The sequence below is a fragment of the Aulonocara stuartgranti genome (genome assembly GCF_965226115.1).
Source record: "Aulonocara stuartgranti genome assembly, chromosome: 4".
NCBI classification, from domain to species: domain Eukaryota; kingdom Metazoa; phylum Chordata; class Actinopteri; order Cichliformes; family Cichlidae; genus Aulonocara; species Aulonocara stuartgranti.
The window spans coordinates 27,611,547-27,625,812 of NC_138942.1; the positions used below are offsets into that span (position 1 = coordinate 27,611,547).

The 14,266-nt window shown below is 40.9% G+C and overlaps 1 protein-coding gene across 1 annotated transcript; it reads right to left on the minus strand.

Annotated features, from left to right (window-relative positions):
* Window positions 1-3,556: 3,556 nt before the first annotated feature.
* ldlra (low density lipoprotein receptor a) lies at window positions 3,557-14,075 on the minus strand. The gene is made up of 18 exons (XM_082530257.1): window positions 13,799-14,075; window positions 11,274-11,399; window positions 11,047-11,169; window positions 10,583-10,963; window positions 10,359-10,481; window positions 10,157-10,279; window positions 9,923-10,042; window positions 9,593-9,718; window positions 8,536-8,707; window positions 8,225-8,452; window positions 8,022-8,140; window positions 7,768-7,907; window positions 7,496-7,637; window positions 7,110-7,253; window positions 6,622-6,966; window positions 6,439-6,519; window positions 6,193-6,350; window positions 3,557-6,049 (listed from the first exon to the last, which is right to left on the minus strand). The coding sequence occupies exons 1-18, from the start codon at window positions 13,854-13,856 to the stop codon at window positions 5,993-5,995; spliced, it is 2,766 nt and encodes a 921-aa protein (XP_082386383.1). The 5' UTR covers window positions 13,857-14,075; the 3' UTR covers window positions 3,557-5,992.
* Window positions 14,076-14,266: the final 191 nt, after the last annotated feature.

Here is a 14,266-nt window from a genome sequence, read left to right on the forward strand (position 1 = left end):
ACCATCGTTCTGGCAGCAAGGGTGCTATAGAGCAGGGGAGAGGTGAGCTGGAACAAACATTTTGGGAGGGGGTATCTATACTATTTTTGTTAAAATGTTACATGTCAACCAAGTACTGTATGCTTTTTATATTTTTAGTAGTGTGTCACACAAACAGCAAATATTGTCAAAAAAAGTAAGAAATCTTTGGGGGTGCTTTGAAGCACCCCCAAAAATGGGCTAAAATCGCCCCTGATGTCAGCTCTTCTGTAAGTACATATTTTGTGTACCTATTTGGACTGCGTGGCCTACATTTTTACATCCTATTGATTATACTGTATTTTTGAATAGTTTCCCGTTTAAAGGAATTTACATCTATGCTGCTTTATTCACCAGATTATGTTTGTTCTAACAGAAGTAACATTGCAGACATGTCCATAAGCTACACTAGTGTTCAAATGCTTTGCTAAAACATTGAAAAGTAACAGAAAATTGCAAAGAGCCATGATTTGGAAAGGAACTTTACACAGTTACAGATAAAAAGTCTTTAAAAATAATATGCATGAAATCTACTGGGCTCAAAAATCGTCCCAAACTCAGACAAATGTTCAAAAAGTTTGAGGGTAAAGCAACTGTTTATGACTCAACAACAGAAAATGCATAAATGGATACCATCAAAACATAAATAATACTTCTGTGGAGCAAAGTTAGTTTAAACAAAAAACGGTGAGAGAAGTTACTGAACAGGATGGAGGAGGGCAAGACTGTGTGAAATATGAGGCTGTTCTGATATGTTGTTGTTTCTTCTTTTGGATTTGATATTTTCCTTTCCAAAATAATTAAGTTACTGAATAAGAGAAAACCTTTTGATGAAGCCTAAAGATAAAAAAAAAAAAAAAAGTAGAGTGTTTGTTGCTTTCTGTTTATCTTTCTACAAAGCAGTCAGTGTAATTCATTAAACCTAATGTTTAACCTCAGGTTTACAATGGCCCTACGACACGGTTAGATATTAAGTCCACTAACATTTACTATATTAATGATTTCTCACAGGTGACTCATAGGATAGAGTTGCAAATCTTACCCAATGTCATTGTAATGTACATATACACTCATAAGAGGCTGAACTGACAGGTAAAGCTTCTAAATATGAAGCTAACAGCAATATCTTACATTAAATATTTTAGCTAGACAAAAAAGGGTAATTTATATAGTTAATGAAGTTTTATATCTCCCCAATTCTTAGTATACAAATACTAACAGAAAATAGTCATTATAACTAAAGCTTAGACAAATGATTGGTTGTAAAGTGCAGACATTATCTTGTATGATTTACTTCAAATACACATTTGAGCTAGCTGTGTTTTATGACTCTTTTCTGTTTCTTGCTTGTTTCTATTCCTATTCCACAATGTTTTAGAGGCAAATATTGTACTTCATTACACTCATCTGAAAGCTTTAGCTATCAGTTACTTTTACAAATGAAGGAATTTGAACACAAAACATTATGAAAGAATAAATGAGGTTTTGTTATAACAAATTTTGTTATAAGTATAGCTCAAACAAATAGTAAATAAACAAATCAGGAAAAAGACTGACTAAATAGACTTTCAGCTATTTGCATACTGTTTGAGGATATGTGATATTTTTGCTATTTTCAGAAAAAGAGCTTCACCCAAACCAACAATTAAAATAGCACTCATACAGTGATGCATGGACTGGACTGGTTCTTATACTCTACCTGAGCACTGAGTACTTTATACAACTTGCCTCATTGCTTTTTTATAAGTAATTCTAATTTATTTAAAAAGTATACAGCGGTTATAAGAGATCCTGTTTTCATGTCTGATAAAATACCCACAAATCATTCAAAAAAAGAAAATAAATTTAAGTTTTAGGCATCGACAGCACTCCTAACACAAAATGTTTTTTAAAAACTTTAAAGTCGATGCACTTCTTATTATTGTTAACAATGCTGATAAATTTGCTGTCTGGTGAACAGTGTGTGCCTTTCAAATATGGGTTGTGTGTCTCCAAAAAACACGATCTGAGCAAAGGTCAGTGTTTGGTCCAGGAACTGTCTGCCCAGCTGACGGAGTTTGTTTACTCAGTATCAGGTGAGCAGTAATGTCATATCCCAACCCACTCAGGGACAACATCCCTTAAGCATTCGGTGTTTTTATAGGAACCATCGGTCAAATTTGTCATATGAATAATATTTAACCCTAATTAATGGAGTTATGTAAAAGTAGCCATCCTGTTTATGCGACCACAGAGCCTAAATATCAAATTAAATATTAAAAAACATGAAACATAACGAGTCACACGGCAGAAAGGCGCTTGAACTTATACATGTTCATCTGTGGAAGAAACTAAAAGAATCACAGTGGTTAAATTAATGATTAATGATCAGAAGGTATTTAGATAAAACCTTTATTTAGAAAACAGAACAAACCGTATTGTTTCCCAACAGCACGGAGTCTGGGACGATGTGTGCCCGATGTCAGCTCAGGAAATTGGCCCACACTGGATGAAATAATGATGCAATATGTTCATAATAACGCACACTACGGCACTTCCTCTGAGGAACATCTGACAGTCTGCTTGTTTTCGCATCCCTGTGTGGCTCTGTGTTTACCCACGTGTCTTTAGCATCTTCTGGCTCCTGTTATCAGCTCTGCACTTCGCTGCTACTCAGCCTTGAACCTTGCACATGTCTGCTGATGGATTTGACCGCTCGTGGACAGAGCTGTACCCGGTCACTGTTGTTGTGACTTAGTCCCACAGCTGATTTAGAATACTTAGAAGCATACCTCCCTACATCTGCTCACTCTTCTACAAATACAGATAAGCTCGCTAATTAATTAAATCACTTCAATTCACTATAGTAGCCTACTAAGTTTAACGATGCGAACGTTTCACAGATTAAGTATTTCTTAATCATTTAACATCATAAAGTTTCTCTTACAAAATACTTTATAGCTCTTATACCGGTGTTATTATCTACCGATTTAATTTGACACAAATAAACAAAAGATTGTGAAGTTGTTTTTTTCCTACTTGTGGGCGTGTTGGAGAATTTCGGAGAATAGTGGGGTGTCGCTTTTGGCTTTGACGCGGACTTTCTACGAAATGGGTCTTGTTTTCAACTGACCTATATAGCAGCCTCAGCACAGCAAAAAAAAAAAAAACAAAACAACAACAAAAAAAAAATACCCATGTTTTCAGCCGGATTCGCTTATAAAAACAATACGACCACGATGACAACACTGAGAATGTGAAGCACACAGTCGTGGTAAAAAAGAAAACACATTCTCTTTTAATTCTCAGATTTTACCTATGGAGCAAAATAAGAATGTCTCCTACCATTTCTTAAGATTAGGAAAATACAACCTCAGGTGAATATCAACGCGTGCCGTCCTGCACTGTGTCAGTATTTCATTCACCCAAAATGTGTCAACAGTTATGTAGACTCCATGATTCAGTAGCTTCTAGATCGACTTTTAACAGCATTAACTTGTAGTAGTCATTTGTTGTGTCTCACATTGTTATGAAGAAATTTGCTTCTTTGCAACGTTGCTTCAGTTCATTCAGGTTTGCAGGGATTTATTTATACACAGCTCTCTTAATATCCCTCCACAGCATTCCAGCTGCGGCAGTTCAACAACATCTGTAATTTTGTTAATACAGAGATAACTGATTTCATAATAAATATAAGCATTTATTTCTGTACAGTAAATGTTTAAAGGATGAAACAATATTAACAACAAGGGTTAGGAGCAAATATGTACATTTTTATGAACATTGTATTTACAGCCTTAGTTCGCACCGTCACTCAGTGTATGGCTTTATTTCCACCCATGACTATTTTTCAGCTTGAAATCCAGATAACAGACATTAACCCACACGATATTATAGTCTTTAGCATAACCACACTTGCAGGTACAGTGCTTAACACATTTATTAGATCACCTGTGATAAAACAACCCAGCTCCCACAAATATTTTAGAAATCTGTCAATCTAAACATTAATATTGTTATTTATCAGGCAAATAACACATTGAATTTATGTTTTTATATGCAAAAAGGATTTTTCCAATTACAAATACTGATAATTTAGAGCAGCTGTAGCATTAAAACCTTCCATTCAATCGTGCTCTTTTAAAGTTGTTAAGCACTGTAACACTGCCTAACACCATCTCACATGCTGTAAATATGCATATATACAAATCCACTCAGTAGCACCAACATAAACATGTGAACAAAATCTGTAGAAAAAAAAGAAACTCAACAATACAAATATATGATAATAAACCACAAAGGAAATCTGTCTGGACACGTGGCATTCTTTTGTCAGCGATGCTGGTATAAGGCAGCCGGTCCTGAGGGAGCACTTAAATACACATGTGACTTGGTACAGAGCACTATACACTCCGCTTTTGGTCACATGTGTCTGAATCAATGCTTTTCAGCCTTTCAGGAATGTACTACACCCCATGAGGGATCTACATGCAAAAAAAAAAATTAAAGATGCCTCTCTAGCACAGACATTGGACAGCTGAAAAGGCACACTGAGGCACAAACTCGTAGTGTCCTGAGATTCTTTTCTAGGTAAATGGAAGCGGTACCATTAGGTTGTTTTGGACTATATTTCTGCACAACACTAAGGCAGATTGTATGACGTATGATGACTTATCAGTCTGACATATTGAGGTCACTCTAGGGTCACAATGGCGCATGTAACTCCCAGTGTTGCCCCCATAATATTACATGTGTCAAGAGGTAGAGCAGGTCATCTAGAAATTGTAAAGTTGGTAGTTCCATTATTGGCTGCTCCGCCTGCATCCTAAATATCCTTGAGCAAGACCAAGTTGCTCTCTGATGCATGTATGAATGTTAGATAGCGCTTCTGCATAGAAGCAGTGCTCGTATGAATGGGTGAATGAGGCATGTTTAGCATTTACATTCACCTGCTGCATACTCAACTCTAAAGGAAAAACTATAATCTGTTACTATCTGCAGTTTAGATTAGCTTAGCATAAGATAGCAAACCATTCCCTGGTTTTGCACAGAAGTAGCAATCACCTTGCTAATTTTACTACATAACACCTGTAAGGTGCTGACACGTCACTTTTCAGTGTTGTTTTTATACGAACTTAAGAAAAAAGCTCTAGAGATGATTTTCCTGTTTGACAAAGCTAGGCTAGCTGCTTTCGCCTGATTCCAATCATTATGGTAAACAAAGTTAGCAACTCAGGAGGCGAAAGCTAAACATTTGGTTACAGAAAATAGACTATTTCCTGAAACTGTTGTTTATCGGGGCGATCGTGGCTCAAGAGTTGGGAGTTCGCCTTGTAATCGGAAGGTTGCCGGTTCGAGCCCCGGCTTGGATAGTCTCGGTCGTTGTGTCCTTGGGCAAGACACTTCACCCGTTCCCTACTGGTGGTGGTCAGAGGGCCCGGTGGCGCCAGTGTCCGGCAGCCTCGCCTCTGTCAGTGCGCCCCAGGGTGGCTGTGGCTACAATGTAGCTTGCCATCACAAGTGTGTGAATGTGTGTGTGAATGGGTGGATGACTGGATATGTAAAGCGCTTTGGGGTCCTTAGGGACTAGTAAAGCGCTATATAAATACAGGCCATTTACCATTTTAAATGATAAGTAGTGCAAGATGTAATATTATCAAAAGCAGGCAAGTGGCTTGAAAGATGACACAGTTACACTGCCAGCAAAGCAGTTATAATAACAACTAAAAATGATCAACATCAAGGACTTCTCAATCTGATGATCGGGTATGTTTTGGTGAGTAATGAAGAAAAAAATGTACGCCTTGATAAGAAAAAAAAATTAACTGGTATTTTCACAGTAGAACGTCTATGTATCTTTGAGGATATAGTGGTTTAAGGTTGTCACATACAGGCTTTGATCACCATATCTTTGTGCTGCGCGAGGTAACAATGCTAAACGATGAAGAAGGTAGCTTATCATTAAGGCACCTCCTTCCACTCTGCTCATCATTTTTCAGTTCTCTGCAAAGACTGGATTGTCTGCCTCTTCATGCAAACTCACAACTTGTCTCTGTGAGGAATGCAAAGAAAAAATAAAGTTAGAAATAAAGATGCAAAATGGATACTGCAACAAAACAAGGTTTAACAGCATTTTTTTTACATTTAGATTAATATTAATATTTATATTGTAGAATTACCACCTTTTAGACTTACTTTTGGGTATGAGTAACCATCAAGCCTCCTCCAAATGTGCACCTGCTCCTCAGTGGTTTTTTGATAAACGGGGTTGTCAAAGTGAATTGTGTTGGTGTTCTTCAGCCTGTAGTTCCTCCAGAGCAGAACGCCACCAACAGCCACCAGAGCGATGATCGCTATTTGATGGAAACGGATGCCGAGGCTAGTTACACATGATGTCAGTACTGGGTTTTCAGTGAATGAGCAAAAGCTTAAAGAGCTTACCAAGAGGTAGTATAACGTAAAGTGCTATTGGGGTGGTAGACACAGTCTCGGTTAGCACTTCAGCAAATTCAGGTCGGATATCTAATGCAAAGGTAAGCACAATATTTTAAGTTAGTGATACATAGAGCTGAACCTGTTATCTGAAATCTGCAAAACAACTCTCTTGGCACTTTGGCAACTCACTTGGAGAGGTGACTGGAGCTTGAGTGGTGGTCTGGGAGACTTTAGGATTTCCTGGCTGCGGTAAAGGCATCCTTTGTTGTGGTGTGGTGGACCTGAATGGAGGACTGGTAAGCCGTAGCACTGGTCTGGCGACAGTGCTGGGAGTTAAGCCCGGCACTGTAGTAGTTGTGTGAAACTTAGGCTTCACTATGGTCCTGGGTGTAGTCCTGAGTATGGTCCTCGGTGTGGTCCTGGGTGTAGTCCTGAGTATTGTTCTCGGTGTGGTGCTGGGTGATACTGGTAGCAGATAAGGAGGACTTGTGGCTGGAACTTGAGGCAGCCCAGTAGCTTCAGGTGTTGGCACAGCTGGTAAAAAGAAACAGGAGGCAGGGAGTCAGGTAAAGGCTGCTTGATCGACTTAAATATTGTACTTATATTATTATATATTATGCACATATAACATTGTAGCAACTATTTTATCGTGATTCGTATTACTATTGCTAGCATACCTGGTACACATGTCCTCATATCCCTGGCTAGCGTCATGTTATCTGGACAGACACAGGTATATTTGGGGGGATGTCTTCCTATTTGAGGAGCTGCCAGGCACAGGAATTCACAACCACCATTGAACACCTGACACCAGTCTCTTCCTGCAATGGGAAAAAAAAAAGAACAGTGGAATCTTTGGAATGTACGCTTTGGATGATAGCTTCCACTCTCATGTCTGTATGCTAAACAAAAGTGAATGAGCTGGGCTAAGCACCCAATTAATAGATGCAAATCTCACTGTTTAGCTGACAATATTTCTAATATCAATATAGAAAAAGCAAGCCCCGACTTAACTTCATCTTATCTTTAAAAAATAAGTCTTTTAGTACTGTAACTCTCTTACCAGCAGGTTGTTTGAGGTTATGGAACAGAATAATGTCTTCTGGTGACGATAGGTGCTCCGCCAGCGGCACAATGTCCTCACCAGTCAGTCTGTTGGCGCTGAGGATGGCACTGTTACTCACATCTGTCCAGAACACTTTTTCCTGCAAACACAGAAACAGTTAAGATTGAATATTTGAGATATGATAAACACTACAGTTTACATGTGCAGCGAGTTGTTTATGAGATGTACTGGTCATGCGTCTCTGGGTTTATCAGCTGGTAAATTGGTACCTCAAATACAGCAAGCCCCAGTGGGTGAGCGAGTTTGTGTTCATCAATAATGAGGGTGCGTCGACCACCGCCCTGAACATCGATACTGGAGAGGGTGTGCAGCTTAGAGTCCACCCAGTATAGCCGCTGGTTTAGCAAGTCTGGGGAGGAAGTGGGTTGGGGAAAGTTAGACTAGAGTGAACACTGGTGTTAACGTTTACATGAATAAATAATCAAAAACTTGAAACTGAAGAGACATGAGTGCTTGAGTTTACCGAGTGTGATGCCATTAGGCCACACGATGTTGTCAGTGACCAGTGCGGTGCGGTCTCCTCCATTAAGACCTGCCTTCTCAATCTTAGCTGGATTCCCCCAGTCGGTCCAGTAAACAAAACTGGAATGTGAAAAAAATAGTTCTGTTACGTACGCGTAACAAACAATATAGGCATCACTGCTATTACCAGTGCTATTAGCTTACTTGCTTTGGGGGTCTACCACAATAGCGCGGGGTTTCGATAAGTCCTGGTGGAAGAGGGTTTTACGTCGGCTACCGTCAGCAGTTACAACTGAGACCGTGCCACGAACGCTGTCGGTCCAATAGAGGTTACCATGGACCCAGTCCAAGGCAATTCCCTCAGGAGCATCGATGTCATTACCGATCACGATGTGGTGTTGAGTGGAGTCTTCAGCCGAGTTCATTGGAGTTCTGGGTAGAAAGTAAAAACAAGTGTCAAATAAGAGTATCATGAACAAAAAGAATATTTTCGCTCCGGTTTCATTCCTGCTCACCTGTAGATTTTCTTCTGGGATATGTCTGACCAGTAGATCTCTTTGGTGGCTATGTTCATGTCGAGCGCCACGACGTTCTTTAGGCGAGGGATTACTCTCGTGTATTCACTTTTGTCCAGAGTCATCTTTCTGACCTCATGATGGTTAGTGAAGAAAAGGTAGGCTATTGTTCCTACAAGGACAGAATGAGGTATATTTTATTTTGCAGTTTCCTATTAAGTAAAAGTGAAATTAAATGATACTAATTAGTGCTGTCAGCGTTAATCTCGTTAAAATGACATTAATGCCATAACTACATTAACGCGGCAAATCTCTGTTAGCGAGTTAGCGCGGATCACCCTGTGCGTGGGGCTGGACAGCGCTAACGAGCTAACCGTGCTAACCGTGCTAACAGAGAACTGCCGCGTTAACGCGGTTATAGCGTTAACGTCATTTTAACGAGATTAATGCTGACAGCACTAATACGAATACAATATGTATCCTAGCTTTGGAAGATAAGTGGTGGCGTTCTAGGAATATAATGAATACAATTTTGCCACTTAAACAGCATTCATGCGAAAGAGAGCAAGAGAGCTAATAAGCTTGCTAGCTTTAACTGATAAACTGAATTTGATTACTTCTGGCTCAAAAAAAGAAAAAAAAAGGCTGCTAATGAGCATAAATTAAAGGCTTCGTGCTAATCCACAGACCAGTTAGTGATGTCATGGTATCTTTTTACATCTTTTATATACAGTCTGCACCTTCTACTTGTGACACTGTGTGAAATATAAACTCTATGTTTTCTTATAGAAAAAGTGCCAAAAATCTAATTTTATTTCTATTCTAACACAATCTTATTTATATCTATGGACATTCAACAAAACAAATACCAAATGCATAATTATCTTTATATAAATAAATCTAATTTTATGCTTAAAAAGGACTTTAATGATCCTTAACCCCCACCCCCCCGAAGTGTAACAGCGAAACGGTTTAGTCATCAAGTTTAAACATTTAATGATTACACAACAACACAAGAGAACAGCATGGGCAGAACACAGAGAGCTCGAATACTTACCAATGGCCTTGCAGTGTTTAGTTGCTTGGTCAACTTGGTAACCCTCCTCACACTCACATTTGTAGCTGCCCATCTGATTGATGCAGATTTGACTGCAGGTGTCTGGGTTGGCACACTCGTCGATATCTGAGTCGAATGAAAAGAGAAATGTCTTTAAAATTCAATGAACCAGGAGTCCGAGCATGTCGAGTCACTGTGTACACATGGAATTACGAGATCCTTCTTTATCTAAAAGCGCAGCCAGTAAAAGGGTCAAAAGTAAATAGATTATTAGCACCGTTTGTTAATCTGGTTGAAGTTCACATTTTTTACTGTAATAGTGTGGCCTACCTTCACAGCGCCTTGTGTCAACTAGGCTGTATCCAGGGGGACATAAGCACTCATAACCGATCTTCAGGTCTTTGCAAATATGAGAGCACCCGCCGTTGTTGTACAGGCACTCATTGGAGTCTGAAGGAAGAAGACGAAGGATCTTTTTCATTGGAATTCATAAAGTATAGTAAATCTTATTAAAAGCACAAAAAAGCAGAAATAATCAGACAGTTATTTATGAGGGGTACTCACCACATTCCCTAAGAGGTTCATCTGACCAATCCCTGCAGTCACGTTTCTTATCGCACACCTTCTCCATACTAATGCACTCTCCGCTGCGGCATTTAAACAGGGTTGGGCCCTCACAGTGGGTCGCTGTGTATGGACATAAAAGACGAGTTCAGCAAAAATAGATTAGAGATTCACACGGCTGTCCAAAAGGTGGGACTCATACCATTCACACAGCCAATCTCATCGCTCATGTCCCTGCAGTCATATTGATGGTTGCACTGCAGGCTCCCATGGATGCAAGTACCATCGCTGCATTCAAACTCGTCAGGAGAACAGGTGGCATGAGCTAGGGGGATGAAAAGGACAAGAGATTGTAAGAAATAGCAGCGCTAATGAATTCATAAAAAGGGACAAAGAGATTTTTTTAAAAAAAAAATTCATAATTACAGCAGTTAGCTTCATCTGATTGATCAAGGCAGTCAGCCTGTCCATCACACTTCCAGCTAACATGGATGCACTCTCCACTGCCACAAAGCCACTCCATCGAGGAGCAGTGATGAATGCTCACGAGGTCAGGAGTCTTTGTCCCGCAGGTTTCGGGCCACTCATCCGAGCCGTCGGTGCAGTCGCGGTCCCCGTCGCAGGCCCACAGGTGTGGAAGGCAAACTGTGTTGTTGCACTGGAAGGAAGCGGAACTGCAGGTGACGGGCGGGCAGGATTCCTCGTCGCTGCCGTCCTCGCAGTCCAGGTCGTCATCACACACAAAGGAGGACGACACGCACTGGCCGCTCTTGCAGCGGAACTCGGACCCCGTGCACTGCTTGGCCGCTGACAGGTCGATCAGAACAAGGAAGCAACATTAGCGAACGTAGGAAGCTGGGTAATGCATGGGGCTCTGAACTCGGACTTACCACAATTCACCTCATCAGCTCCATTCTCACAGTCCGCTTTACCATCGCAGTGCCACGTGCTCGGGATGCACTGGTTAAGACGCCCTGCACAGCTGAACTCTGTTGGTTTGCATGTTTTGACCGCTGGAAGTGGCACAACAAAGAAAATCTTAACTGAGGTCTTGGATTGCGGGATTGTGGAAGCACCAAAGAAAGTCCATTCACAGATCAGGTCACGGAGTACTCACCACAGGTACCAGGAAGTTCATCTGTGCCATCTCCGCAGTCATCAGAGCCATCGCACACCCACCTCAGTGTGATACATCTCCCATTCCCACACTGGAACTGGTTGGTTCCACATGTTATCAGTGCATCTGTGAAAGACGGACATAAAAAAAAAAAGTTCAAAAAAATTGTTTTAGCAATTGTTTATGAAGCTGCTACACCTCACACACCATTTTTTACTGGGAGCTCTAAACTCCACACTCCACGCCACACGATCCATCACACAACCATTAGCAAAATTAGCATGTTAGGTAATTAGCAGCAACACCAAATACAGTTTAGGCTAGACCTCATGCTGAGGATAGGTGTGTAAAATGTAATATTATTCAAACACAATAAATAGAAAGAAAATCCAATAGCAGTTGAAGGTTATACAGGTGGACGAACCCAGTGACAGACTAACGCAGAGCCACATCAACAGCGTGGCTAAAAGTATTTCTGTTGTTGGAGTAGAAATATCAGGTAATCCCGAGAGATTTGGTGTCAGCTCACTAGTGCGTCAGTGTTATTTAGAGAAAAGATAAATGGCTAATCTAGTTACAGCATGTATGTGAGTAGGGCAGGGTGCCTTTATCAGGGATATGCTGATGTAGTCAGTTCATAATCGCAGTTGGAAGCTTCAGGCATTTATGGTTCCTGGTAGAAAAAGAACTGAAGGCACAAACTCTTCTTCCAAAACCTCATCTTTAATGGAAGCACTAAAGCTTCTGAGCTAGAAGAACCAATCAGAGTGCATATGAATGTTAACAGAAATTCACAAGAGCTGGTAGTTTAGGCCTTTCCTACTTCTAGCCTCTGAAACTTTGAAATAACCAGATTTATATAAGAAACCAACAGTCTGCGTCTCACTACGGATTCCAAAATGTACATTTTCATATGTGTGTCCCCCATAAGAGCAGCTCAATGAAAGCTAATCATAAATTATGTATGCTTACATACACATCTCATGCATAGTAAATCATAATGGACTCTTCGGAGAGGTCAAACAGCTGGTGTTTACGCGGTCATCAAATAAGGTGACGGCTTTCCTTGAGTTTATTCTTGTTGTAGTATTTTTATGACTCCAGATTTGCAAACATCTACACCAGGGAGAGATTAGCTATTCATTTTTATGACACAATATTTATGGCAATGGCAATACTGCCATCGCTATAAAGATAATGATTTATTTCATACTGACAGGCTTCTGAGGATTTCCTTGCAGGTAATAAAACTGTTCTTCTCTCTGAATGTTAAGGCTGCTCAGTGGACTTTTGCTATTTCTGCATCAGCTCTCATTCCCTGAATCCAGTGAAATGTTGGTCAGACCCGCTGGTTATTTACTTAATGGGCTTAAAGTTCAGACCTTGAAAGACAAAGTGGACTGAATGACTGGGTTATTGATTGAGGGCAAATCAACAATATGTGCCCATATGCCTGTTTTTTGTTTTTTGGGAGGGGGGAGGTTGCCAGTCTCTGACATCCGATGTATGTCAGTCACTGACCCTGATGTTAAATAAGATGCCCCTTAGTGCTCAGACTTAAACTTATATTAACACACCTTTAAAAATGAATAAGATCTAACGTCTCTGCATCACAGAGACAGAAATGCAGGTAATGCAGGTCGTCTGTCGAAATTTGAAACTTTTAAGCACAAGGCTTCTTTGTGACTGTTGAGGAAATGCGGAAGGGCGACAACCAGTTCCGACATGTTCCTGTCACACTACTTTCTCGAACTAGTATGTTGGGAACAGGTGTGACTGTGTGGCTTTCAAAGCTGTGAGAAATTCAGCCTGAAGATGACTGTGGTTTGGGATGATCTGGAGAGAATCCAGTCAGTTTCACGGTATCTGGCATTCCACCCTCCTGCAAACAGGGAGGATATTGTAGGGAATTTATGTGCACCTGTAATTCATCCAAATCTGAATCAGAACAGCCCGGGGTGTTTGCACGTTTGGGGTTTTGCGCAAAAGGCGCTCCTTCTGAATCACTATGAATGACAGCGACTTTCAAAACCGGCTCTTCAGAAACCCCACCTGACACTTTTTTTTTTAAACAATCACTCACACACACACACACACACACACACACACACACACACACACTTCAAACCTGATTGGCTGCAGAAGCTGCTGCGCTGAGCGCCAGTAAATGAAGGCACAAAAAATGCAGCTTCATTCAAAAACACACCGGCAAGGAAAGTCAAGGAGAACAATTATATTTAAAATTAAAGGCTGCACAGACACTAATGACGGAAAATATGAACAATGATGATATATGAACGATTTAAAATTTTGATTTTTAAGTGATAAAACAGAAGCCCCTTCAACCATCACCCCACCCTCCTCAAGTCTTTACATTTAAAGAAAGCGCAAGCGGTAAGATTTGATCCACATATCTTCACTGAACGGCATCAAGCTGGAGCACCACAGCGCACACGCACACACTCTGTAAAAGTAGTCCGGACTGCATAAATTCACAAAGTTTGGATGCAAATCTCAGAACTTACTTGTCTGAAAGACGAAGTTGATGAGAAACAGCAGGGAGGCGCAACACAGCAATCTCATGCTTGGCAGCTGCTCTGGAAGATGCTCCACTGAAAGCCTACACTGATGAGTTTCCAGCCTGTCAGTAACACTGGGGATAGTGGGAATGCTGGGGCACTTGGAACAGTAGTTGCGGTCTGCTTGTTACAGAGATGCTCCTGCTGGAAGTTCTTGATGATGGAGCTCCGCAGACTATAGCTTGTGACAACATCAGAGCCCCTTTCAATGTGGTCCAGGAGCCTGTGGGTGGGATCCGGGGGAGTGGGGAGGGGGCGGGGCCTGGAGTGGTGTGATTTCTGAGGCGCACAACCTCAACAATTGTGAGGCGGAGCTCCGTGCAGATGGGTTTCTACTATGAGTTAACCCTTTCAGTGTTTACGCACACCGGTTTCTTTCCTTGAAGGCAAATTTGGCAATCATGATGGCAGCGG

What these genes read in the sequence shown, in the direction of transcription:
- ldlra (XM_082530257.1), bottom strand. Translation starts at nt 13,856, where the DNA reads ATGAGATTGCTGTGTTGCGCCTCCCTGCTGTTTCTCATCAACTTCGTC. An exon ending in AGCTGATGAGGTGAATTGTG is followed by an intron (nt 10,964 to 11,046) that starts GTAAGTCCGAGT and finishes TCGACCTGTCAG; the next exon opens with CGGCCAAGCAGTGCACGGGG. An exon ending in TGAGATTGGCTGTGTGAATG is followed by an intron (nt 10,280 to 10,358) that starts GTATGAGTCCCA and finishes GTCCATACACAG; the next exon opens with CGACCCACTGTGAGGGCCCA.